The 24,413-nt window shown below is 44.6% G+C and overlaps 1 protein-coding gene across 1 annotated transcript in view; it reads left to right on the top strand.

The window, feature by feature from the left end:
• The first annotated feature begins 392 nt into the window (after positions 1 to 392).
• EOGT (EGF domain specific O-linked N-acetylglucosamine transferase) overlaps positions 393 to 24,413 on the top strand; it is a 40,690-nt gene continuing 16,669 nt past the window's right edge. The window contains exons 1-10 of the mRNA XM_004091775.3: positions 393 to 1,334; positions 2,078 to 2,361; positions 2,885 to 2,940; positions 4,973 to 5,196; positions 6,303 to 6,403; positions 7,013 to 7,121; positions 9,605 to 9,699; positions 10,352 to 10,456; positions 15,439 to 15,545; positions 19,319 to 19,422. Of these exons, the coding sequence (XP_004091823.2) occupies positions 4,987 to 5,196; positions 6,303 to 6,403; positions 7,013 to 7,121; positions 9,605 to 9,699; positions 10,352 to 10,456; positions 15,439 to 15,545; positions 19,319 to 19,422 (831 nt within the window). The 5' untranslated portion in view covers positions 393 to 1,334; positions 2,078 to 2,361; positions 2,885 to 2,940; positions 4,973 to 4,986. The remainder of the gene's footprint in view (positions 1,335 to 2,077; positions 2,362 to 2,884; positions 2,941 to 4,972; positions 5,197 to 6,302; positions 6,404 to 7,012; positions 7,122 to 9,604; positions 9,700 to 10,351; positions 10,457 to 15,438; positions 15,546 to 19,318; positions 19,423 to 24,413) is intronic.

Consider the following 24,413-nt stretch of genomic DNA (forward strand, 5'->3'; position numbering starts at 1 on the left):
GCCCCGCGGGAAGGCAGCTAAGGCCTGGCAAGAAATCAAGTGCAGCGCAGGTGGGCTGGCACTGCTGGGGGACCAAGTACACCCTCCGCAGCTGCTGGCCCGGGTGCTATGCCCCTCATTGCCTGGGGCCGGCAGGGCCGGCTGGCTGCTCTGAGTGCGGGGCCCGCCAAGCCCACACCCACCTGGAACGCCAGCTGGCCCGCAAGCGCCGCACGCAGCCCCGGTTCCTGCTCTTGCCTCTCCCTCCACACCTCCCTGCAAGCTGAGGGAGCTGACTCCTGCCTTGGCCAGTCCAGAAAGGGGCTCCCACAGTGCAGTGGTGGGCTGAAGGGCTCCTCAAGTGCCGCCAAAGTGGGAGCCCAGGCAGAGGAGGCGCCCAGAGCGAGCGAGGGCTGTGAGGACTGCCAGCATGCTGTTGCCTCTCAGCATCACCTTCATATAATCAGTTCAACTGTAGTCACTATTTAATGATCAACTCTGCTATGCTGTAGATGGAATACTAGGCCTGGGGGAGCTTAGAGGAAAAGACAATGGGGGATGGGAGTTCAAATAATTATAAGCAGTAATAAAGTAAATTAACAAAACCATAAAAATTAAACTCCACAGAGTAGCATTTGAACTTGATGAGTTTACAGATAGGTAAAACTATCTCGCTTTTAAAATGTGTGTGGACTCCAAAGTATCCTCACCATCACAAAGTGTATTCGGTGAACGATGTTCAGTCCCTAAATTTGGAAGTTAGGGCGGCAACTTCTGCGTGAAATAAGATAAAAGTAAAAATCCGCCTCAGTGCAACGCAGAAGACACGAAGAGTCAGGTTTTCTACCCACTCCGTCCTAATATCCTCTGAGCGCTTTAACGCTGTCGCTCAAGGAGGCGCGGGCTGCTGCGACGGGGGTGGGCGTCCGGCTCCGGCACGTGCCGTCTGTCTTTCCGGCGCCGGTGAGGGAGCTGGCGGACTTGCGCGAACCTTCGCGGGAGAGCGCCAGGAACGGCAGATGGTTCCCCCACTCTGAGCCCCTCCCTGCCGCGCTCGCCGGGTCGAGGCTACTCGCAGGGTCGAGGCTACTCTCAGGGCTGAAACCTCTCCGCGCGTGGGGCCCGGCGCCCTGGCCCTCCCGGGTGTAGTCCCGGTCCTGCCTCTGCGGGGCCCGAGCCCGCCCACGTCGCCGGCTGGCCAAGGTGTCCCAGCTGCTCCTTGGCGCCCCCTGGCCCAGCTCCCGCGCCCGAGGTTTCCGGTGAGCGGCAGTAGCCGGTTATGACGACTCCCTCCTCTGGAACAGCCGCCGTCTCCTCCGCCTCCTCCTCGGTAATCACCGCTGCCCCGGCTCCAGGTGGGACTCCCCCGCAATCTGCGGAGCCTTCCCCCGCTTTCCTTCCAGCCGCGGCCGCGCTCTGCGCCGCTCTTGCCCCGGGTGGTGCCCGCTCCCGGCGCGGCTTCCCGGAGGGGTATAGCCTACGCACGCACTCCGCCCGCGCCTTCCCATTCCCTGCGGGCCGGGAGGCGGGCGTCGGAAGCCGATCCTGGTCCTCCCTGGCCCCTTCCCAGCGCCCGGAGCGCAGGCGGGCCCCGGGCCCTAGCCGCGTTGACCAAGATTCCAGCCGGGGCGGAGCCGCTCCCCGGGGCCCCTCCCAGGCGCGCTGGGGACCCGGGGCGCCGCGGTGCACGGTGGCGGGCGGCCCCGGGAGATCTCCGACCCCGAAGCAGTCCCTGGCGGCGCCCCGGGTCCAGAACCCCAGCGCGGCGTCTCAGCCGCGGCGGGGCGCTCGCCACTGACCCCTCAGCTCTGGGCCGGGACTGACGTTCATGGGGACAGCTGGGTTCTCGGGCAGCCGAGCACTTCCTGAGCCCTGCCTGGCACGCGCCGAGAGACTTTTTGGTACAAGTAGGGGCCAGCCGTTGAGGAGTCATTCGGAGACTCACGGGTTGAACTTTCCATTTGCCCACTGTCTTCTTTAAACTTTTCCAAGCTCTCTCGCTCTGCGACATCGCCCCATTTCGCCCGCTGTGTCAACCCCAGGTTTTGCCTCCTATCCATCATCTTTCAGATGTTTCCCTTTTTTCCTTCCTCATTAGGCCTGTGGAAATCGAATCAAGGGTTTCTGGAGTGGAGTGAGTCCAGCTGCTTTGATCTGAAGGAAAAGTAACCTGGCCACTAAAGCGTCCCTGTGCCGGAGGAGTGCACCACCCATCCCCGCGGGCCTTGCAGGAGGACGGACACCAGGAAGGCTTTGTGCCAGGCCCAGTAGCCACCCCCAGCCGCGTTATGCAAGTGGGTACATGCCCTCGCCAGACGCCAGCTTTCTGATCTGCGTCTTTAGATGTTTTCCCTCGCCTAAGCGTTACTTCTCCACTGATCGGTGAGTTTAGTGATGGCCAGAGCTCGCTGGAGGACAGTGGACTTGGATAACCAAAGGTCAGGGCTTGGTCATAACAATGACTTTATTACCAGGAAGGACAAGTCAAAAAATAGGAAGGCCTGGGAACCCTCAGGCTCACCACTCTAGGTGGGTAGCCCTGTGATTCAGCCAGCGGGATTACTGCTGTGAGAATGGGAAAGTTGTTTGCTTCTGGGAATGTTTGATCCACTATGTATCCTGTTGGTCAGTTCCAGTGGATGCTTGTAGAAAGTGGGCCACCTCCTCCTGTTCCCCATTGGAATCTGGTCCCAGTTGCTGTGTTGGGGGTGGTGCCCATGAACTCGCGTATAGCAGTGTGGTATTCATTAAGGAAAAGAAAGCGCACCACCGGCCAGGCCTTCTGGCTGAGGGTTATCCCGTTACATTATTTTCTTTCTTAATATTTCCTTTAATTCACAACATCACCTGAATGATCAGGTTTACTTTGGCATCCTTTTAAGGTAACATGTTTCATTTCTGACAGGTTTTAGAGACCGGAAACATCACAGAAGCTTCTGAGTGGTTCTGAAGATTGAAGAGGTATATATTTTTGTTACAAGTAGAGTCATTGTTACTATTAATACGTGTTTTTAAATTTTTATGAAACTGTTGTCAACTCATTCTTGGATAAAAGCTCCAAGTGAAAATGTTATTATAATTCAGATCAGATTTACAGCAGATAACACCATACTCTTGAGGGCTGCCAAAGTGAAAAACCACAATACTTAACTATTCCAGGGGGGAAAAATGGGGGAAAAAGGATTTCTTTTTGATGTCCCCGCTGTTCACTTAGAATTCCATGGCCTTGGAACTTGAGGTTTGATGGAACATAGCAGTCAATTTCCTTTTCTTTCTTTTCTTTCTTTCTTTTTTTTTTGAGACAGAGTCTCCCTCGCATTGCCCTGGCTGGAGTGCAGTGGCGAGATCAGGACTCACTGCAGCCTTGACTCCCCAGTCTAAAGTGATCCTCCCACTTCAGCTGGGACTACAGCTGATTTTTTGTATTCTTAGCAGAGACCGGGTTTCATCACATTACCCAGGCTGGTGTCGAACTCAGGGACTCAAGCAATCTGCCAGTCTCGGTCTCCCAAAGTGCTACTATTACAGGCCTGCAGTCTGTTTCTAAAGGCTCCATCTTCATAGCCCATAATCAATGAAGACTGATTTCCAAAGATGGGTTTTCCGGTATGACCCAGGAAAACAGCAGTCCTAGCTGATGAACATCCAATGTATATTAAGACTCTGTCATCCAGCGGAAAGAGCACTTAAAAAAAAAACAACAACAAAAAAACAAAGATCCCACTAAAGTGACCTGAGAATGGCAGGATCATTGTCTGGGATATATAGGAGAAATCTGGTCCAAGAGATTTAACACTTATTGGGTGAGTTAGAAGTGCAGTGAGGTTTGTGACCATTATCACTGTTCACAATGTAAAGGCATGACGGGAGAGCTTAAGGGCACAGTCTTTGAGGCAGACTGCTTAATGTCAGTTCTGGAGTTTCTAAGTCTTAGCTATTATAGCTGATTATTATACCTACTAGCATGTAAGCTTCACAAGGGCATCCTGTGTACGGAAGCGCTCCTGGAACATTGTCTGTGCTCACACCTTGATTGTGATTGTAATTTTTTATTCAGCAGACACACACTTGCTCAGAGCCATCCCACTCCCTTTACTCTCTCGTGGATACTTTTCCCCTCCTCATCATTCAGATCTCAGCTTAAATGTTATTTGGGCCCCTTCTCTGCCCCACATGGCTTTAAACATTTATTTAATAAACACTTCCATAGCATTTAGTGTGTGCCAGGTAGTTTTCTAAACACTTTACCAATAATTAACTCATTTAACTCACGACAGCTCTATGATGAAGGTTTATTATTATTTCCATTTTACAGATGGGAAAGCTTAGGTGCAGAAAGGTTCAGTAACTTGTTCAAGGTCTTACAGCTGGGAAGTTGCAGATTTGCAATTCAAATCCAGGTGGTTAACCTTTAAATGTTCACCATGCTATGTTGTCTGTCATATTACTTTACTTTATTTCAGGTATCACTAAACTTGATCCTATCAAGCCCTTCCATAATTTTTGTAAGTTAAAAAGTTTTATTGGAACACAGCCTCATCCATTCTTTTATAATAGACCACGGCTACTTTCTGGACAGAGGCATTGTTTTGTAGTTGCCACAGAGATCTTAGGTCTGGCACAGCCAAAAATATTTACTGCTTCGCCTTTACTGGAAAAGTTTGCTGGTCCCTAGTTGGTTTGATTCACAGGCCCAGTCATCAGCTGAAGTTGTTTATTTGATTGCTTGTTTATGCCAGTTGTACTAGGTTTAAGGCACCATGAGAGCAAGGCTCTTTCTTGTTTTGTTCACCTCTGTATACCCATTTGCTAACGTGGTGCCTGGCACCAAGCAAGTGCTCAGAAAAAATGGAATAAAGGAACATTATTCAGTGGGATAGCAAAGTGCTTTGTAATTATACTTAGCCCTTGACCGTTTGTTTTGTTGTTGTTGTTGTTGTTTTGACTTTTAAAGGAGATTTGTTAACAAAGTTGTCTTCATTTTGATCTCCAGGTTTGCAGGTTGCTATGTTAATGTTGTTTGTCTTTGGAGTCTTACTTCATGAAGTCTCACTGAGTGGTCAGAATGAAGCTCCTCCTGATACTCACGGCATTCCGGGCGAACCTCTGTATGACTATGCCAGCATCCGCCTGCCAGAGGAGCACATTCCCTTCTTTTTGCACAACAATAGGCATATTGCCACTGTCTGTAAGAAAGACTCTCTTTGTCCATATAAGGTAGATATTATTTCTTCTCTCCTTATGTTTGTGAGGATGCAATTTCAGCTGGCTTACAGGTTCCGCTTTATAACCTGAAACTGAAGGCAGAATTCTAATTTTCGGTTGTCACTGTATAAGTTAATCATTGTTTCAATTTCATATAATACTTCTAAGTGACTAAACTGCTTAAAATTATGTCCCATTCATAAGAGAGAAATTTAAAATCGAAATCACTTCTGAAACAACTAAGTAGCCAATACTGTTTGTAAACTCTAAAGAAGCAATTAGATTTTATGCAGGAAAGAACATCTTGTTAAAGTAACTAAAGAATTTCACACCTCTTCTTAAACCGCACATAAGAGGATCACTTAGCACTTAATTTCAGTAATAGCACCTCAGCCTCTGTCTCCACATAATTAAGCCAGTTTCTGTGGCTTTCTTTCTGTTTTAGAGGAGTTGGAAAGGCCTCAAATAGGAGCCCATTAAGACATCTCAGAGGGCCCCAGAGATCAAAGCTGGGCATTGTGAGACACTTCCTTTCCCATGGTGCTGGCACAGGAAGCATATGGAAAAGCAGACCTGGGAATCAGACCAGCATTGCTCCTGGGGCCTTGCAGAAGAGCATTCTGAGCTCCTTGGCCAGCAGCAGCTGGGTGGTTCCCAAGGGTGGCAGAGTTGTCCATGTGTTGTGGGGTCTCTGCTGATCTTGATTGCTGAGAGAGGTTGCTGATTGATGCACTTTAGCTGTGATTCCTTTGGTAGCACAAATTCCAGTTTATATGTCTTTTAGGGACTGATTTTAGAATCCGCTTGCTCACTGAGAAAGGTGGTTTCTTAAGCTACTTCAAGAAATTCAAATTCAAGTGGTCTTTGAGCGTCTAGGTAAAGCCCAGACTTTCGGTTAGGGGACCGATATGGTGGGGGTGATGAGTAAGGAGGATTGTTAAGAACCTTGAGGCTGCTCTTTTTAGAATTGACTGTGAGTTTTAAATTTATTCTATAAGAATACGTATTATAAATGTAAATGTGAATGCTATATAATGATTTGTTTTCTTAATGGAAAAATCTAAGCGTCTTCTCTAAATGTCAGAGGAAGGGAAATCAGTGTAAGTTTTATGTTCTAGAAACACCTAGAAAAGCTAAAGTACTGCTGGGGTTATGAGAAATCCTGCAAACCAGAGTTCAGGTTTGGTTACCCAGTTTGCAGCTATGTCGACATGGGATGGTAAGTTTCCATATGGAATACCCTCTTCAAGTCTTCCTCTTTCTGTACAGTGTATGTTGATGCCCTAATTTCCAGCTAGATTCTTTTGGTTTTAGATAGTAATTCATTTAGATATGAATTTGCTTACACAGTCATGAATTCAACTTGACTATTTCACACTGGGATAGGAATATCTGCCATTTCCTCTGCCAGAGGGAGAAACAGCCAGGACCATAGATAATTTTTTCCCCCAGTGTATACTAAGAAGATAAATGGATGGTTTCCTCTTGATTATTCCTGGGAGAATTAAGTATAATTAGTACTTCCAATACATGCAGTGTTAATGAGGTAAAGAAAATATAGTAATTAAGAATGCATCATTGTCTTCAGTTTCAGGTGATAACTTCATACCTGTCTGTTACATATTTTATGATAAAGGAATAATTCTGTGAATAACTTGGTTTCGTAACTCCATGTAGTAAGGCGTAGTTTTGGAAAAACTGTGATAGTATACTGTAACAAAGTTAAAGTAATAAGGAACCTCTAGCATTTTAACCTTTAGAATGAAAATTCAAGGTCCAAAAAAAGTAAAAAGAAAAAAAAACACAGAATATTTTTATTTGCAAATAGGACGGACACTCTTGAGTCAGCTGAGGACATATTTTGGAAACAAGCTGACTTTGGATATGCCAGAGAGAGGCTGGAGGAGATGCATGTGCTCTGTCAGCCTAAGGAAACGGTGGGTGTTTTGCTCCTTACTAAATAAGCTTGTTTATTTAATTTTAATTTTATTTATTTTTGAGACGGAGTTTCTGTCTGTTGCCCTGGCTGGAGTGCAGTGGCGTGATCCCGGCTCACTGCAACCTCTGCCTCCGGAGTTCAAGGAATTCTCCTGCTTCAGCCTCCTGAGTAGCTGGGATTACAGGCGCGTGCCACCCCTCCCGGCTAATTTTTATATTTTTAGTAAAGATGGGGTTTCGCCATGTTGCCAGGCTGATCTCGAACTCCTGACCTCAAGGGATCCACCCACCTCAGCCTCCCAAAGTGCTGGGATTACAGGTGTGAGCCGCTGTGCCCAACTAAGCTATTTTATTTTTATTACTTATTGATTATTGATTTTTAATGTTTATCATTTAGATTGTAATGTAATAACAAGATAGACGGCACTGTGAAAGGAATTCCTCACTCTCACTTAGTTACTGGCGTAGAATTTTATGTAACTTCTCCAAATAGGTTGTTCTCTTTCCTTTGGAAACCCTGTCCTCCTTATCCCACATTTATCAGATAGTCATATTTTAAGACAGTCGAAATATTTTTAGGTTTAGAATCTTTCCCCCAAACGTGTGCTAAAGAAGAGAAATTGATAAATTGCATCTTTACAAATTCATTCTCAGATAGTTTGGGACAGATGATATAACACCACCATACTGCTCTATATTTGCCCAGAGCTTTACAGTTTGCAGAAAGCTTTTCTGTGTGTTACCTGGTTTGATGCTCATCAGCGTTATAGCAGATACTACTGATGCCACTTTATCAGTATGGAAAACAGGGTCTTCAGAGGAGTTAAGCAACTTCTCCGAGACTGCACAGCTACCTTTTAGAATTAATTATACTTCTTGGATTAAAATGCAGATTTTTTTCCAGTTTGCTTTCAACCATACCATATCGTACCTCGGTAGATCAGATAAACACGTTGTCAGGAGGTGATTTGGGGTAGTAAATACAAGAGCAGGCTCTCAACTACAGTTCAGATCCTGAGTCTTAGACAAGGTACTTAGGCTTTCCTTGTTTCAATTTCCTCTGCCTTAAAGCCATGCCCATTATGTAGCATATGGTAAGGAAGAAATGAGGTTCTGCAGATAAAAATGCTCAGTGCAGCAGGGCCTGGTTCCCAGCAAAGGGCTCAGCATTATTTTTTAAAGGTTGATGAAGTTGTAAGCACCTACGATTAAGGTACACTGTTCAATGATCCTGAACCCTGACTCTCTGACATCTCAGGGGCCTCCGATCTCCAACCACCCTGGAGAACTAAAAAAATTTTTTAATTTACTCACATTCAAAAACTGAGTATATACTTTATAGAGCTATTGGAGGGTGTCACGTAATAGAGCTTTGAGCCTTCTAGCAAGGTGAATGAGGCCCGAGGTTGTGAGGCATGTCATTAAACTGCACGGCTGCAGGGTGTCTTTAACAGAGTTCTGTTCTGTCTTGCACATTTGGCTCAAGTCTAGCTGTTCACATGGAAAGGGCAAGAGAATAATGACAACCCCTATCTTGCACTCCTCTTTCAAGGTGGCTTGTAGAATGTTCTTTTGACTAAGATTTACCTTGATTTGCTTTGTGCTAACAGAGTGTGATCCTTGTCTTAGTTGTTTGGGCTGTTATAACAAAATACCATAGACTGGGTAGCTTCTAAACAGTATCATCACATTGGGGGTTAGAATTTCAACATATGAATTTGGCAGAGACACAGACATTCGTCCATTGCAGTCTTTTACCAACTACAGACTCCAAAACACCATGCAGGTCAAGATTAAGGCTTTGTGTTCATTGGGAGTTGTGGGAAAAACAGTTAAAATGGCATTTAAATCTATAAATAAAACCCAGAGCAGATAAAAGTTTTTCAAGTTCTCAGCATAACCCAGATTGGTTGAAATAGAATCAGGCTCTGGTAGCTGACTCTTCAACTCCTTTCTTCAATTATTTAGAAAATATTGCCCTCATGTTGCTGTTGAGACAGAGGCTCCCACAAGTTTTACGGTTTGCAGAAAGTACCTCTTATTAAAACTGGCAAACTTCCCTCCCTGCTTTTAATGTCTCTTACGTGTGCGTTTTTCCTTATTTCTCTTGGCTTTTGGAAGCTGCTTTTTCATATAGCTGTGGGGGTAGTAGTACTGGTTCTGGGTGCTTTTTTTTTTTCTTTTAAAGGGGACTGAACTGAGCCACATATACAGTTCTTGGCTTTAAAATTTGAGCTGACAGATCGTTTGGGAGTTCTCCGTGGTAACTTAAAAGTGGGAAACTGGCAAAAGTATGCTTGGCCAGGGTCTGCTGGGAAGGAGAAAATATCCTTCAGCAGATGCAGTCTTTGGAGAGCTTTCCTTACCACGTCATGTGGTTTGAACGTGAGGGTATCCATGCTGTCACCATGTCTAGCAAGTCAGGATGAGTCTTTGCTGTGTTAATACTCAGAGTCATTCTTTTCTTTTGCCCAACCTTCAGAGTGACTCAAGTCTGGTGTGTTCCCGTTTTCTTCAGTACTGCAGAGCAGCCCATCTCTACCTTGATTTAAGAAACATCAAGAGAAATCATGACAGGTACTTAAGTGGTTAATGTTAACATCTAGTATAAATTCGGAAATATTTTCAGATCCAGGAATTTTTTTTTTTTTGAGACAGGGTCTTGCTCTGTTGCCCAGGCTGGAGTGCAGTGGTGTAATCATGGCTCACTGCAGCTGTGACTTCCCAAACCCAAGTGATTCTCCCACTTGAGCCTCTCAAGTAGCTAGGATACAGAAGTGCACCACCAGGCTTGGCTAATTTTTTAATTTTTGAGGAGATGGGGTCTTCCAACGTTTCCCAGGCGGGTCTCAAACTCCTGAGTTCAAGTGATCCTCTCATCTCAACCTCCCAAAGTGCTGGGATTATAGGTGTGAGCCACCAAGCCTCACTGAAGGGATATATCTTGAATTTGTTTTTGATGATATGGCAGAGGGGTTGGGGAATGGGTGGGGGATGGATGACTCAGACAGGCCACGAGTTAATCGCATTGCAAAGTTGGGTTGTGGATACATTAGGGTCCTGATATGATTCTGTTACTTTCATATACACTTGAAATTTTCTATTATAAATAGTTAAATTCTTTTAAAAAATTGAGTTTGGAAATTGGTAATCCACTTTAGTTACAACCCACGTGCTTGGGTCATGAAGAAGTTTTCTGAACTCAACTTAATGTTTTGTTTTACACCAGATTTAAGGAGGACTTTTTCCAGAGTGGTGAAATTGGAGGGCACTGTAAACTTGACATCCGTACATTGATGTCTGAAGGTCAGCGCAAAAGCCCTCTGCAATCATGGTAAGATATTTTTAACGTATCTGTTTCAGAAATATTTGCCTTTATTTATGGCACTTGCAGATATTAATGGGGACTCTCAAATGGAAAATGTTACTTCATTTGTACATCATTTGGCATGAGCTTCTGGGAAGTGACAGCAACTGAGTGAATCCCTCAGTTGCATCTGAATTAAATATGTGTTTCTAATAGTAGATATAGTACTTACTGTTTGCTAATGAAAGAAAAAAATCAGCTCAAAAATCCATTTTTATTAACTCACAATTGCCAAGTTTTATTCACTTAACAAAGTCACATAGGTTACTTACATAATGTTAATTTTTGAGGTCAAACGTCCATGCCAAGGCCAGGAATGGTGGCTCATGCCTATAATCCCAGCACTCTGGAAGGCCAAGGTAGAGGTATTACTTGAGCCCAGGAGTTCAAGGCCAGTCTGGGCAACATGATGAGACCTCAAATCTAAAAAATAAAAATGTGTTTTGGGGAACACATTTAAAAAACAATACACAGATATTAAAGTATGTAAAAGCATATAGAAAAAGGTACAGTTTGGATTGTGAAAAAGTGAACCCACCCATGTAACTTTTACCCAGGTCCAAAAATAGAACATTGTCAGCACCTCAGTCTCCCTCCCAGGCTCTACCCCCATCCCCCTCTCCAAAGGTAAATGCTACTCTGACTGTTAACATCATTGGCCAGCTTTTTGAATTTAAAAAGTTTGTATTTTAAAATAATTTTAGACTCATAGAAGTTTAAAAATAGTATATATTATACCCAAGACTGAGTAACTTATAAAGGAAAGAGGTTTAATGGACTCATGGTTCCACATGGCTGGGGAGGCTTCACCATCATGGTAGAAGGCAAAGGAGGAACAAAGGCATGTCTTATATGGCAGCAGACAAGAGAGCGTGTGCAGAGGGAACTGCCCTTTATAAAACCATCAGATCTTGAGAACAGCGCAGGAAAAACCCACCCCCATGATTCAGTTACCTCCCACCGGGTCCCTGCCATGATGGGAGCTACAATTCAAGATGAGATCTGGGTAGAGACACAGCCAAACCATATCATACTACAAGGAGAACTTGTACGTTGTCTAATTCCCTGAGCTTCCTCTAATGATAATATCTCATATAACCGTGGCACAATGATCACAACCATGAAATTGACATTGGTACGGTAGAATTAACTTGTGCAGGTTTCGCTAGCAATTACCTGCACTCATTAAAATTTTATCACATGTGTAGGTGCGGGTATGTAGGTAGGGAGAGGGAGGGGGAAGAGGATGGGGAGTGGGACCACCACAATCAGGATGCAGAATTGTTCCATCATCCCAAAGAAACTCTCCTGCTACTCCTGTATAGTCACATAGGTTACTTACATAATGTTAATTTGTAAGGTCAAATGTCCATACCAAGGCCGGGAATGGTGGCTCATGCCTATAATCGCAGCACTTTGGGAGGCCAAGGCAGAAGTATTACTTGAGGCCAGAAGTTCAAGACCAGCCTGAGCAACATGATGAGACCTCATCTCTAAAAAATAAAAATAAATTAGCTGGGCGAGGTGGCATGCCCCTGTAATCGTAGCTACTTGGGAGGCTGAGGCGGGAGGATTGCTTGAGCTCAGGAGGTCGAGGCTGCAGTGAGCTGTGATTGCACCACTGCGCTCTAGCCTGGGCGATGGAGCAAGACCCTGTCTCAAAAAAAAAAAAAATTCATGCTGAGCAAATCTTTTTTTTTTTTTTTTTTCCTTAAAGAGGCCTCACTGCCTGGCTGCAGATCATTCAGGATAATAAATCTACCACACATTTATCTGGCATTTTGCGGTCTGCAATGCAGTCTCTCGAGTCACTTAGCAGACTTTTACAAGAGGTAGTTTCTATATTCAGGTGGGCTTTTTGATTCCTGGTACTTTCTGATCTTTGATTCCACATGGTAGTTGCTCAGGGCATAATTGTATTAGTTACTTATTGCTGTGTGACAGGTTATTCCAAAGTGTACCCTAGGGTATATTTGTGTTTATTAGCTATTGTTGTATAACGAATCACTCTAAAATTTAGCAGCTTAAAATACAAACATTTATTATCTCACAATACTTCTGAGGGTCAGGGTTTGGGAGCAGCTTGGCTGAGTTGGCCAGGGCTGTAGCCATCTCTAGACTCAACCTGGGCTTGGGGAATCTGCTGCTCAACTCACTCAGGTTGTTGTAAGCCTCGGCTCCTCTTGGCCAGGGACTTCAGTGTTGATCATACGGGCCTCTCCCTAGTGCTGCCCACAGCGTGGCTCCTGGCTTTCCCAGGAGCACATGGTCTGAGGGAGAGCATGCTCTGAGATGGAAGCCACAGTACTGTATAGCTTAATCCCAGAAGTGACCTACCGTCAGCTCTGCTGTATTCTGCCCGTAAGGATTGAGTCACTAAGTCCAGCCCACTCTTAAAGGGAGGGAATTAGCTTTCTCCTCTTGAAGGGGGAGGTATTAAAGAGTTTGTAGACCTGTGTTTGAAACCACCACACTATTTTGGCATTGTGTTTTATTTTTTATATTTTATTTTTTTTATATATATATTTTTTTCCAAGTAAGATTTTATTTTATTTTTTATTTTTTTCTCTTAGTTTTTTTTTTTTTTTTTTTTTTTTTTTATACTTTAGGTTTTAGGGTACATGTGCACAATGTGCAGGTTTGTTGCATATGTTTTTTTTATTAATTTTTTTTGCACACAAAATAAACATTTTCTAAAAATACATACAAACAAAAAGATGTGTATCAAACATATTAGGAAGGTTACACATGGGAAGTCGGGGAATAGAAATGGGGGGTGGGAGTTAAAATAAATGAGAGGGACTTTATATGGATCAGTGATAATAACTCAATCCTCTATTTGACAAAGAAGAGGGAGAAGGAAGAGGAAGAAAAAGAAAGTGGGATAAAGGATCAGAAAGGGAGGAAAATAGAAAAAATTAGAGTATGACTCCAGGGTAGACCTGTTTTGTTGTCACTGAGTTGGTTGGTTGGTTTGTCTGTTGTATTTTTCATGTTTCGCCAAGTTGGCCAGACTGGTCTCGAACTCCTAGCCCGAAGTGATCAACCCGCCTCGCCCCCCAAAGTGCCGGGACCACAGGCGTGAGCCACCACGTCCAGCCCCCACATTGCTTCCGGCCTCCGCGGCAGACCTCCCAGACGGGGCGGTTGGGCAGAGGCGCTCCTCACTTCTTCCCAGACACGGGGCGGCCGGGCAGAGGCGCTCCTCACTTCCCAGACGATGGGTAGCCGGGCAGAGGCGCTCCTCACTTCCCAGACGATGGGTGGCCGGGCAGAGGCGCTCCTCACTTCCCAGACGGGGCGGCTGGGCAGAGGCGCTCCTCACTTCCCAGACGGGGCGGCCGGGCCGAGGCGCTCTTCACTTCCCAGACGATGGGTGGCCGGGCAGAGGCTCTCCTCATTTCCCAGATGGGGCGGCCGGGCAGAGGCGCTCCTCACTTCCCAGACGATGGGTGGCCGGGCAGAGGCGCTCCTCACTTCCCAGATGGGGCGGCCGGGCAGAGGCGCTCCTCACTTCTTCCCGGACGGGGCGGCCGGGCAGAGGCGCTCCTCACTTCCTCCCGGACGGGGCGGCCGGGCAGAGGCGCTCCTCACTTCCTCCCAGACGGGGCGGCCGGGCAGAGGCGCTCCTCACCTCCCAGACGATAGGTGGCCGGGCAGAGGCGCTCCTCACTTCCCAGACGATGGGTGGCCGGGCAGAGGCGCGCTCCTCACTTCTTCCCGGACGGGGCGGCCGGGCAGAGGCGCTCGTCACTTCCTCCCAGACGATGGGTGGCCGGGCAGAGGCGCTCCTCACTTCCCAGACGATACCTAATGCTAAATGACGAGTTAATGGGTGCAGGAAATCAACATGGCACATGGATACATATGTAACAAACGTCTGGGAAGGTTTGTTACATATGTATCCATGTGCCATGTTGATTTCCTGCACCCATTAACTCGTCATTTAGCATTAGGTATTGGGTGCTCCAGTGGCGCAATTGGTTAGCGCGCGGTACTTATATGGCATTGTGTTTCAAAAAGATCTATTGATATTTGTTTTACATGAGGTATGATCTTAAGGAAGAGGTACAGACGATCTTTGTGTTGACTCTAAATATTCCACAATTGTCACATGCTTGGTATTGTCTTCTTTTGTTTGGAAGAAAATTGTGCTATGTGGCTTCCAAAGATGTTTTCCAAGAGATAAATTTGCTTTCTTCTGGGACACTTAGCTGTCTCTGCTGTCTTTCTGAGGCACCGGGTGATTCTTGGAATGCTGTCTCTCAGAATCCAAGAAGTCTGTCAAGAGTTTCTCTGGCTCATTATTCTTATTGAGCCTCCTTAGGAAATCTTTTGAGTCTTCTCATTTTACTGGTAGGTTATTTAGCCAACCCAATATATTAATATCTTCTTTGTGTGGTAAGTTCCCAATCTAACTATCTTGCACATAAGACTGAATTTTAAAATCATTTTTGTTCCTTGTCATTTTTTTTTCTTGAGAGAGAGTCTTGCTCTGTCCCCAGGCTGGAGCGTAGTGGCGTGATCTCGGCTCACTGCAACCTCTGCCTCCCAGGTTCAAGCGATTCTCCTGCTTCAGCCTCCTGAGTATAGCTGGGACTACAGGTGCGCACCACTATGCCCAGCTAATTTTTGTATTTTTAGTAGAGATGGGGTTTCACCATGTTGGCCAGGATGGTCTTGATCTCCTGACCTCGTGATCTGACTGCCTCCCAAAGTGCTGGGATTACAGGTGTGAGCCACCGCGCCCAGCCTGTTCCTTGTCTTAACATTAAAATTGATAACAACCTATATAAATGTCAGTAAGTTTTAGAAGTTACAGGTGTCCATAGGCGTGTCTCTACCAGTTAGAGGTAAAATCTGCCTAATGAACAGATCCTAAGTTACAATGTTGTAATAGGAAGTTTGGGAGAATCAGTTTGAAGTCATGTCCCAATTCATAATTTCAGGTTTGCTGAGCTACAAAGCTATACTCAGCTCAACTTCAGACCTATAGAAGATGCTAAATGTGACATTGTCATTGAAAAACCAACATATTTCATGAAATTAGATGCAGGTGAGAAGTTACTTTGTCTGTTATTTGTGTATTTGTTAATGAGATATTATTCCTTTTTTTGGATGTAGTAATTCTCTATGAATTTTTTGGAAGCAGTATGACAAACAGTAAACTTGTTTTTTTGCTTTCTTCTCTGAAGAAGTAGATGAGCTAGTTTGCACTTCCCATTATTTTATACCTTTGGCATTTTAGAAGAAATTTTCACATTTATATCAAAGGACTGAACCAAAATCAAAGGACGAGAGATGAAGGTATATTTATGCCTTTTGTAATGAAATTTACCCCATCTGGTTTCTCTAATCACTTGGTTTAGGTTGTCTTTCATTAAAAGATGTTTAAAATCAAAAGCCAGGCTGGGCGCGGTGACTCACACCTGTAATCTCAGCACTTTGAGGCCGAGGCCGAGGCAGGCAGATCACGAGGTCAGGAGATCAAGACCATCCTGGCCAACATGGTGAAACCCCATCTCTACTAAAAAAATACAAAAAGTTAGCTGGTCTTGGTGGCAGGTGCCTGTAGTCCCAGCTACTCAGGAGGTTGAAGCAGGGGAATCGCTTAAACCCAGGAGGCGGAGGTTGCAGTGAGCCAAGATCGTGCCACTGCCTGGTGACAGAGCAAGACTCTGTCTTAAAAAACATGAAAAATTTAAAAACAATTAAAAAAAATCAAAAGCCGTTTGTATAGTATGGATGGGAAAGAAGTGTCCCTGTGCTGGCAAACTTTCTGTATCGTTTCCATGACTAAAGTGAACTTAAAATTCTTCTGGAAATTACCAGTGTAATTTATTCTTGAAATAAAATTAAAATTATTTTATCATTTATACTTATAGCCTCTTTCTCAGCTTGCAAGCAGAGGTTTAACTTTGTGAACTAGTTACACTGGAGAGGAGAAACACAGATTGTACCATTTTATCTCTCTCATTATGACAGACAGGGATTACTGTGCTAGATCATATCAAAATTCAGGAGAGGTTAGGTTTACAGTGAAATACAGACAGCCTCTGTCACAAATATTTCAGAATTACTATAATTTATTGATCATGGTTTTAATGTGCTCTGCCTTCTGAAGTCATAATTCTTATATTACAAAGTGTTAAATTCAGAAATCAGACAAGTTTAGGTTTTTGAAATAAGAGCAAGTAAAAATGCTGTTTTCCAGGTTTTGACTCGTTTTTAAAATATGCAAATTAAAAAGGGGCAAAGAAAACACTGATCCACCTGTAAAAGTGGCAAATATGTGTGAGCTATTAAATGTATGCAGATACTTATACAATAAAGTATATAAAGTGAGAATAATAGGCTAGAGTAGACATGTCTTATTTCTTTCCTATATTCATAACTCTGCTTTTTTCTTCTAATTTATGCTGTCTTCCAATTTTACTTTTCTTTCTTTAGAGACAGGTCTTGCTGTATTGCCCAGGCTGCAGTACAGTGGCATGATCACAGCTCACTGCAGCCTCAACCTCCTGGGCTCAAGTGATCCTCCCACCTTGGCCTCCCAAGTAGCTGGGACCACAGGCGTATGCACCACCATGCCTGGCTAGTTTTTAAAATACATTTTGTAGAGATGGGTTGCTCAGGCTGGTCTTGAACTCCTGGGCTCAAGTGATCCTCCTGCCTTGGCCTCCCAAAGTTCTGGGATTACAGGTGTGAGTAACTGTGCCTGGTTCAGTTTTGCTTTTCATGTTAACTTGTACCTTAGGGAAATGGGCATTCTACAGACAGGATTCATTAGGGGGCACATTTCTCAAGGATGGAGCTTATGTTTTCTTCTCTGTTTATAAATTCTTGCAGCCCCAAGCAGTGATTTGTGCCTGCTGCATTCCTCAGCAACTGTTAGGAACTCACTAAATGTTATGTGAAAGAGCTCATGTGTGCTCTGTGGCTAACCTGGGAAAAGAGGATGGATTCTGATAGAACTTTATTTTTCTTAAGTTGAAAATATATTCTTTGCCAAGATTTTTCTGGGTGAAAAAATTAGCCCTTCCAAACAATCATCTAAGATACCAGGCTGAAAAAAACAGAGCATTTTTATACTGTTATTTCTGGCACACAATGTTTTTATTCACTGTGGGAATGAAGTCAGAATATTTTATGATTTCTGCGTTTGAGAGTCCCTGTTTTTTTTTTACTCAGCATTTTCCCACCTTTAAAATGCATGCTCTAAGTGTCAGTTCTTGGAATTTCATCCCATTTAGATTTGTACATTTCCAGGATGAATATTGGGTCCTGCATACCTAAGTGGAGAGGGTGCACGTTCTGTTTCTTTTTAATGAATGGCATGTGAACTTACAAATAGTGGCACCCACAGCCCTCTACACTCAATCTGACCTGGTGGGATCCAGCTAGTCTTCATTCAGGTCTTCCTATGTGCCTGGCACTGGGATGGGTACTTTAAGATGTATTATGTTTGGGTTTCTCATAATAAAGCTGGCACATAGGTAACTATTTCCCATTTCTATAGAGAAGCTAAAGCTTAGGGACTTTATGAACTCATCTAAGAATGTTGCACATGCATGGCTGTGCTGGAATTCAACTTCTTACTCCAGAATTGCTTCTCTTTCAATCAGAACACAAGACATTCACCTCTTTTATATGAAAGTTGGTTAATATTTTTCCAGGAATGATGTATGTAATGATTAAATAGGGAAAAAAGAGACAGGAATGAAAATTACCAAAATGTTAGTTGCCATCATTGCCAGTACTTCCATGATGAACAGATGTTGCTTAACTGATTTTTTTTTTTTTTTTTTTGAGACGGAGTCTCACTCTGTCACTCAGGCTGGAGTGCAGTGGTGTGATCTTGGTTCACTGCAACCTCTGCCTCCCAGGTTCAAGCAAATTCTCCTGCCTCAGCCTCCTGAGTGGCTAACCACGCCTGCCTAATTTTTGTATTTGTAGTAGAGACAGGATTTCACTATGTTGGCCAGGCTGTTCTCGAGCTCCTGACCTCAAGTGATTGGCCTGCCTCAGCCTCCCAAAGTGCTGTGATTACCGGTGTAAGCCACTGTGCCTGGCCCGTTAATTGACTTAAAAAAATAAATGATCAAGCTAGGCATGGTGGCACATGCCACCATAGCAAGACCCCACCCCTGATTAAAAAAAATAAAGTCAGGGCCGGGCGCGGTGGCTCATGCTTGTAATCCCAGCACTTTGGGAGGCCGAGGTGGGCGGATCACGAGGTCAGGAGATCGAGACCACGGTGAAACCCCATCTCTACTAAAAATACAAAAAATTAGCCGGGCGTGGTGGCGGGCGCCTGTAGTCCCAGCTACTCAGAGGCTGAGGCAGGAGAATGGCGTGAACCCGGGAGGCGGAGCTTGCAGTGAGCCGAGATGGCGCCACTGCACTCCAGCCTGGGCGACAGAGCGAGACTCCGTCTCAAAAAAATAAATAAATAAATAAATAAAGTCAGAAGAAATAATGAGTTGACTTCATGGCCCTGTAGTTCTACTCAGTTTTGAGTTAAATAGACCTACCTTGTTTTTTTCTGGGAACTTAATGATCACTTGTTACTTGGGATGTATGGGAAAATGCATTCCTGATTTTAAATAACCAATTTTAGAGTGACTTTTGAAACCCTATCAGTCCATAAATTGAGGACTACCTATGTATCTAGATCATTTCATGTTTGGGAAAACAAAACAGTTATTTTTTTTCCCCATTTATTTAAACTAAAATTCTCTTAAACTGTAAATAGATGGGATAGAATAAAACTTGCTTGATCATGTGCTCTTTGGTGTTAATTAATGTAGTTTCATTTTCCAACACTAGGTGTTAACATGTATCACCACTTCTGTGATTTCATCAATCTTTATATTACCCAGCACGTTAATAACTCATTCAGTACTGACGTGTACATCGTGATGTGGGACACCGTAAGTAAGAATGTGCTCTCCGCTTCAGTACTGTCTTTCCCTTGTATCAGTGTGTGACTCTGATGTTGTGAAACAGAATTTTCAAAGACACATACGTTTCAACATGCACACCCGCACTTATGCGGATGGGTGTGAATGTATCCGTACATGTATTTGTTGACATGTGCATATACGTATAGGCAGATAGGTATGTATGTGTGTACCTTCGTTCTTTGAATTTTAGAATGAGGCAGTGGGGAAGGTTTCTTTCCCTTTCTGGGTGGGTGGAGCCCCAAAGGCCAGAGATTCAGTGACTTTGGCTCAGTGTTCCTCTGGGATACAGATATGAAAGACTGCCATTCAGTTGGGCGTGGTGGCTCACGCCTATAATCACAGCACTTTGGGAGGCCGAGGCAGGTGGATCACTTGAGGCCAGGAGTTCGAGACTAGCCTGGCCAACATGGTGAAATCTTGTTTCTGCTAAAAATACAAAAATTAGCCAGATGAGGTGGCACACACATGTAGTCCCAGCTACTCAGGAGGCTGTGGTCGGAGATCACTTGAACCTGGGAGGTGGAGGTTGCATTGAGCCGAGAGTGTGCCACTGCACTGCAATCTGGGTGACAGAGCAAGACTCTGCCTCAAAAAAAAAAAAAAAAAAAGCTGTCATTCACTCAACCTGTATAACCTATGTTGGAAGTGCTTGCCTCTGTTTACTGTTTGGCATTTTGCATTTACCATCTGCCTTTGCTTAATAGCAGCTTCCTCGTTACTATGTCCTTTGTGCTGAATTATGCTGTGTGTTTCAGTTCACTATATAGGGCAGGTCTTAGGCATGCACATGAATACATGTGTTGAGTGACACCTGCTATTTATTTGTTTTTAGTGCAGTCTTTTTTTCCTTCTCTCTCTTTGCCTGTCTTTTCCCTGCTTCTTCCCATATCTGGCCCCTCTACCTGCTGAGGAAACCCCAAGCGTGTCCCAGAATCTTCAGCTCTGAAATGAGATGATGACACTTACCTAGGTGTCATTTTGAGAATGAACCATATAATGTGTGAACAGTCACCATGCCTGGTAAGCAGTACTTGTGCTCTGAATGTTAACTGTGGCAATTACAATAAGGAGAATAAATGGTTTGTAGTGTATATGAGAGAGGCTGCCTAAACTGGGAAGTTGGAACACCCACCAAGGGGTCATGTAAGGTTCCGCTCAACATTCTGACTCACGACACTCATATGCTTGGCTCTTGGTATGAGTCTATTCAGGATGATGTGGCAGGGGAACCACAGCTTGCTGGCAGGGCAGCCTCAGATGTTTCTTCCGGAGGGAGTGCTAGCAGTTCACACAGCACAGCTCAGATGCAAGGAGACAAGATTCACCTGGGGCAGGTACAGGCAATGCCTTGGCTTAAGAGCCTCATATCCTGTAGGGGCCAACATCTCCTGACACAATTGTGTTGGCAGAGTCCCCAGGATCCCTGAAAGAGACATGCCTGGTTCCAGGAGTCAGTGTACTTAGGGAATCCGAAACATGGCTTTCCCAGTCCAGATGCAGTTTACCCATCAAGCATCTTTTTAGATCAGAAGCAGTGTTGCCTAGGCACACAGGTGACACAAGCTGTCGTCATGTGCAGAGAGCTGACTTAGCTAGTTAACAGGAGGTCAAATTCTCATGCAGAAGGAGAGACAGTTTTGCTGACCCTTTTTTCACTCATAAGAGGCTTGTAGTAGAGCTGTGTAAAAAGGTTTTTGGGATCACTGCTCCCTAGACTTTGAGTTAGATTTGAAGTCTGCTGAGACTATAATTGTTGGCACGTTAATGCTTTCTTTTATTTTCCATCTATATGCATTTACATTTTCCTCTTGTATTTCAATTTTGCTGCCACCGCAGTTTCATTTCTTGGAAATGTTTTGTGAGCAAAGGGAACGACAGTCCCTTTCTTTTTTTTGTATCAGTGAAGTCAGGCTACACTCACCAGCCATTACAAGCCCTAAATTATTAACTCAGGGTTGTTTTGCCCTTTTTAAACAAAACTATTTTTAAATTTTGTAATTAACATGAATTATGTTACTTGATTTCATGCTTATGACCCCCCGTGGACTTGAGTTTTCATTAGCTTATTTTACAGACAAGACTCCGAGGCCTGAGTAGCAGGTGAGTGTTCTAAGATAATGCAGTCAGCAAGGGCAGAACCAAAGTTTCCATCCAGGCAGCCTGACCCCAGACCTGTGCTCAGACACGGCAGTGCTCTGTCGTCTTCTTCAAGTCTTCTGAAGAGGACTCTACGTAAGTTGCCAAACTAAGTTGACAGAAACTTATCAGATGCCTTCCAGAAGCTTCCTTGTACCTGTTGCATGCATTTCCACATCTTCCTCAAATGGGCTAAGTATAACTTAGTCACATTAGCTCACTATAAGTGAGCCAGCTCCTACAACCCTCCCCTTCTCTGTGGCTGCTGGAGTAGGATGCACGGCCACCGTGAAGACCCCAGGTTACTCAGTCTGCCGAGCATGAGACATGAGGGCAGTTTGACCTCAGCTCTGGCACAGATAAGCAGGATGGGTGTAGCCCAGCAGGGTGGATGCCCGATGTTACCCCCTTCCTTTGCCACCCCATGTGCATCCATTTTAAACCCGCACTCTTAGTCAGAGAGGCCATTTACTAAGCCAGGTTCTCAGGACAGGCAACTCTGCCAGATCGCTCCAGAATTCAGGCCCACAGGGTAGGTTGGATGGGGATGGCACTAAGTAAGGGTTTGTGTGGCTGCTGTTTTCCTTTTGTTGGTAAGGCCTTAAATTAAGCAGCACTGTGATCTGCAGGCCGACTATGACATGAATGCCTCACAGCGGATGGTGTTGCCAGAGTCCTGATGGTCTTGGTTGAGCAGTTTGCCCAGGGAAGAGCAGGGAGGTAGCTGTGACTGCAGTCCACATCTTGGTGATATTTTCCAAACTGTCATCACAAGGAAGCCTATGGGGCCTTCCCTCTCCTCCTTGAAAAGCTCTGCAGTTTACTCCCTTCAGCATGTGGCATCCTCAGTGGGATGGGCAAGGCCACCAACCTGCAAACATGCATAGAGGGACCCATCTTCAGATGCCTCTCTGAGCACAGCAGGGTTGCTTTTATTAAACAGAATGAATAAAAGGAGAAATTACTGCAGGCTTTCCACATTTGCTTGTGCTGAAAAGTAGAACAGCTTTATGATTACTTTTTTTTGTTTGTTTTTGAGACAGAGTCTTGCCCTGTCGCCCAGGCTCAAGTGCAGTGTCGCAATCTTGGCTCACCGCAACCTCCGCCTCTGAGGTTCAAGCGATTCTCCTGCCTCGGCTTCCCCAGTACCTGGGATGACAGTGTGTGCCACCACACCTGGCTAATTTTTATATTTTTAGTAGAGACAGGGTTTCACCATGTTAACCAGGCTGGTTTTGAACTCCTGACCATAGGTGATCCACCTGCCTCGGCCTCTCAAAGTGCTGGGATTACAGATGTGAGCCACTGTGTCCAGCCATGATTACTTTTTTAATTATGAAAGTAATACCTGATTATAATGAGTTCAAACAACACAGAAGTATGTCAAGTTTTTTAAAAAGTCTCCTTCTTCCTCTCCAATTTCCTGTTCCCCCCAAGGGTAACTACAGTTAACGTGTGTGAGTCCCTTGCAGGACTCTCTTTATTTTAATAAGTGCAAATATGTCACCCAGGCTAAAGTCCAGGAATATGATCCTGGCTCACTGCAGCCTTGCTCTCCTGGGCTCAGTTGATCTTCCTGCCTCAGCCTCCCAAGTAGCTAGGACTACATGTGCATGCCACCATACCTGGCTATTCTTTTCTATATATATGTTATGTATGTGTTGTGACAGTATATATAGTCATAACGTGTGTGTGTGTATATATATATTACTGTCTTCTGATTTGACATCTGGCTAATTTTTAAATTTATTTTCTGTAGAGACAAGATCTCGTTATGGTACCCAGATTGGTCCTTGATACGGTTTGGCTGTGTCCCCACCAAATCTCAGCTTGAATTGTATCTCCCAGAATTCCCACATGTTGTGGGAGGGACCCAGGGGGAGGTAATTGAATCCTGGGGGCTGGTGTTTCCTGTGCTATTCTTGTGATAGTGAATAAGTCTCATGAGATCTGATGGGTTTATCAGCGGTTTCCACTTTTGCTTCTTCCTCATTTTCCCTTGCTGCCACCATGTAAGAAGTGCCTTTTACCTCCCACCATGATTCTGAGGCTTCCCCAGCCATGTGAAACTGTAAGTGCAATTAAACCTCTTTTTCTTCCCAGTCTCGGGTGTGTCTTTATCAGCAGACTGAAAACGGACTAATACAGTACATTGGTACCAGTAGAGTGGGGTGTTGCTGAAAAGATACCCGAAAATGTGGAGGTGACTTTGAAACTGGGTGACAGGCAGCGACGGGAACAGTTTGAAGGGCTCAGAAGAAGACAGGAAGATGTGGGAAAGTTTGCAACTTCCTAGAGACTTGTTTAATAGCTTTGTCCAAAATGCTGATAGTGATATGGACAATAAAATCCAGGCTGAGGTGGTCTCAGATGGAGATGAGGAACCTGTTGGGAACTGGAACAAAGGTGACTCTTGATATGTTTTAGCAAAGAGAATGGCAGCATTTTGCCCTGCCCTAGAGATGTGTGGAACTTTGAACTTGAGAGAGATGATTTAGGGTATTTGGCAGAAGAAATTTCTAAGCAGGAAAGCTTTCAAAAGTTGACTTTGGTGCTGTTAAAGACACTCAGTTTTAAAAGGGAAACAGAGCATCTAAGTTCAGAAAATTTGCAGCCTGATTGTGTAATAGAAAATAACCCACTTTCTGGGGAGAATTTCAAGTTGGCTGCAGAAATTTGCATAAATAGCAAGGAGCCTAATGTTAATTCCCAAGACCATGAGGAAAATGTCTTCAAGCCATATAAGAAACCTTCATGGCAGCTGCTCCCATCACAGGCCTGGAGGCCCAGGAGGAAAAAGTGGTTTCGTGGGCTGGGCCCAG

This window comes from Nomascus leucogenys, chromosome 21 (assembly GCF_006542625.1).
Source record: "Nomascus leucogenys isolate Asia chromosome 21, Asia_NLE_v1, whole genome shotgun sequence".
NCBI lineage: Eukaryota > Metazoa > Chordata > Mammalia > Primates > Hylobatidae > Nomascus > Nomascus leucogenys.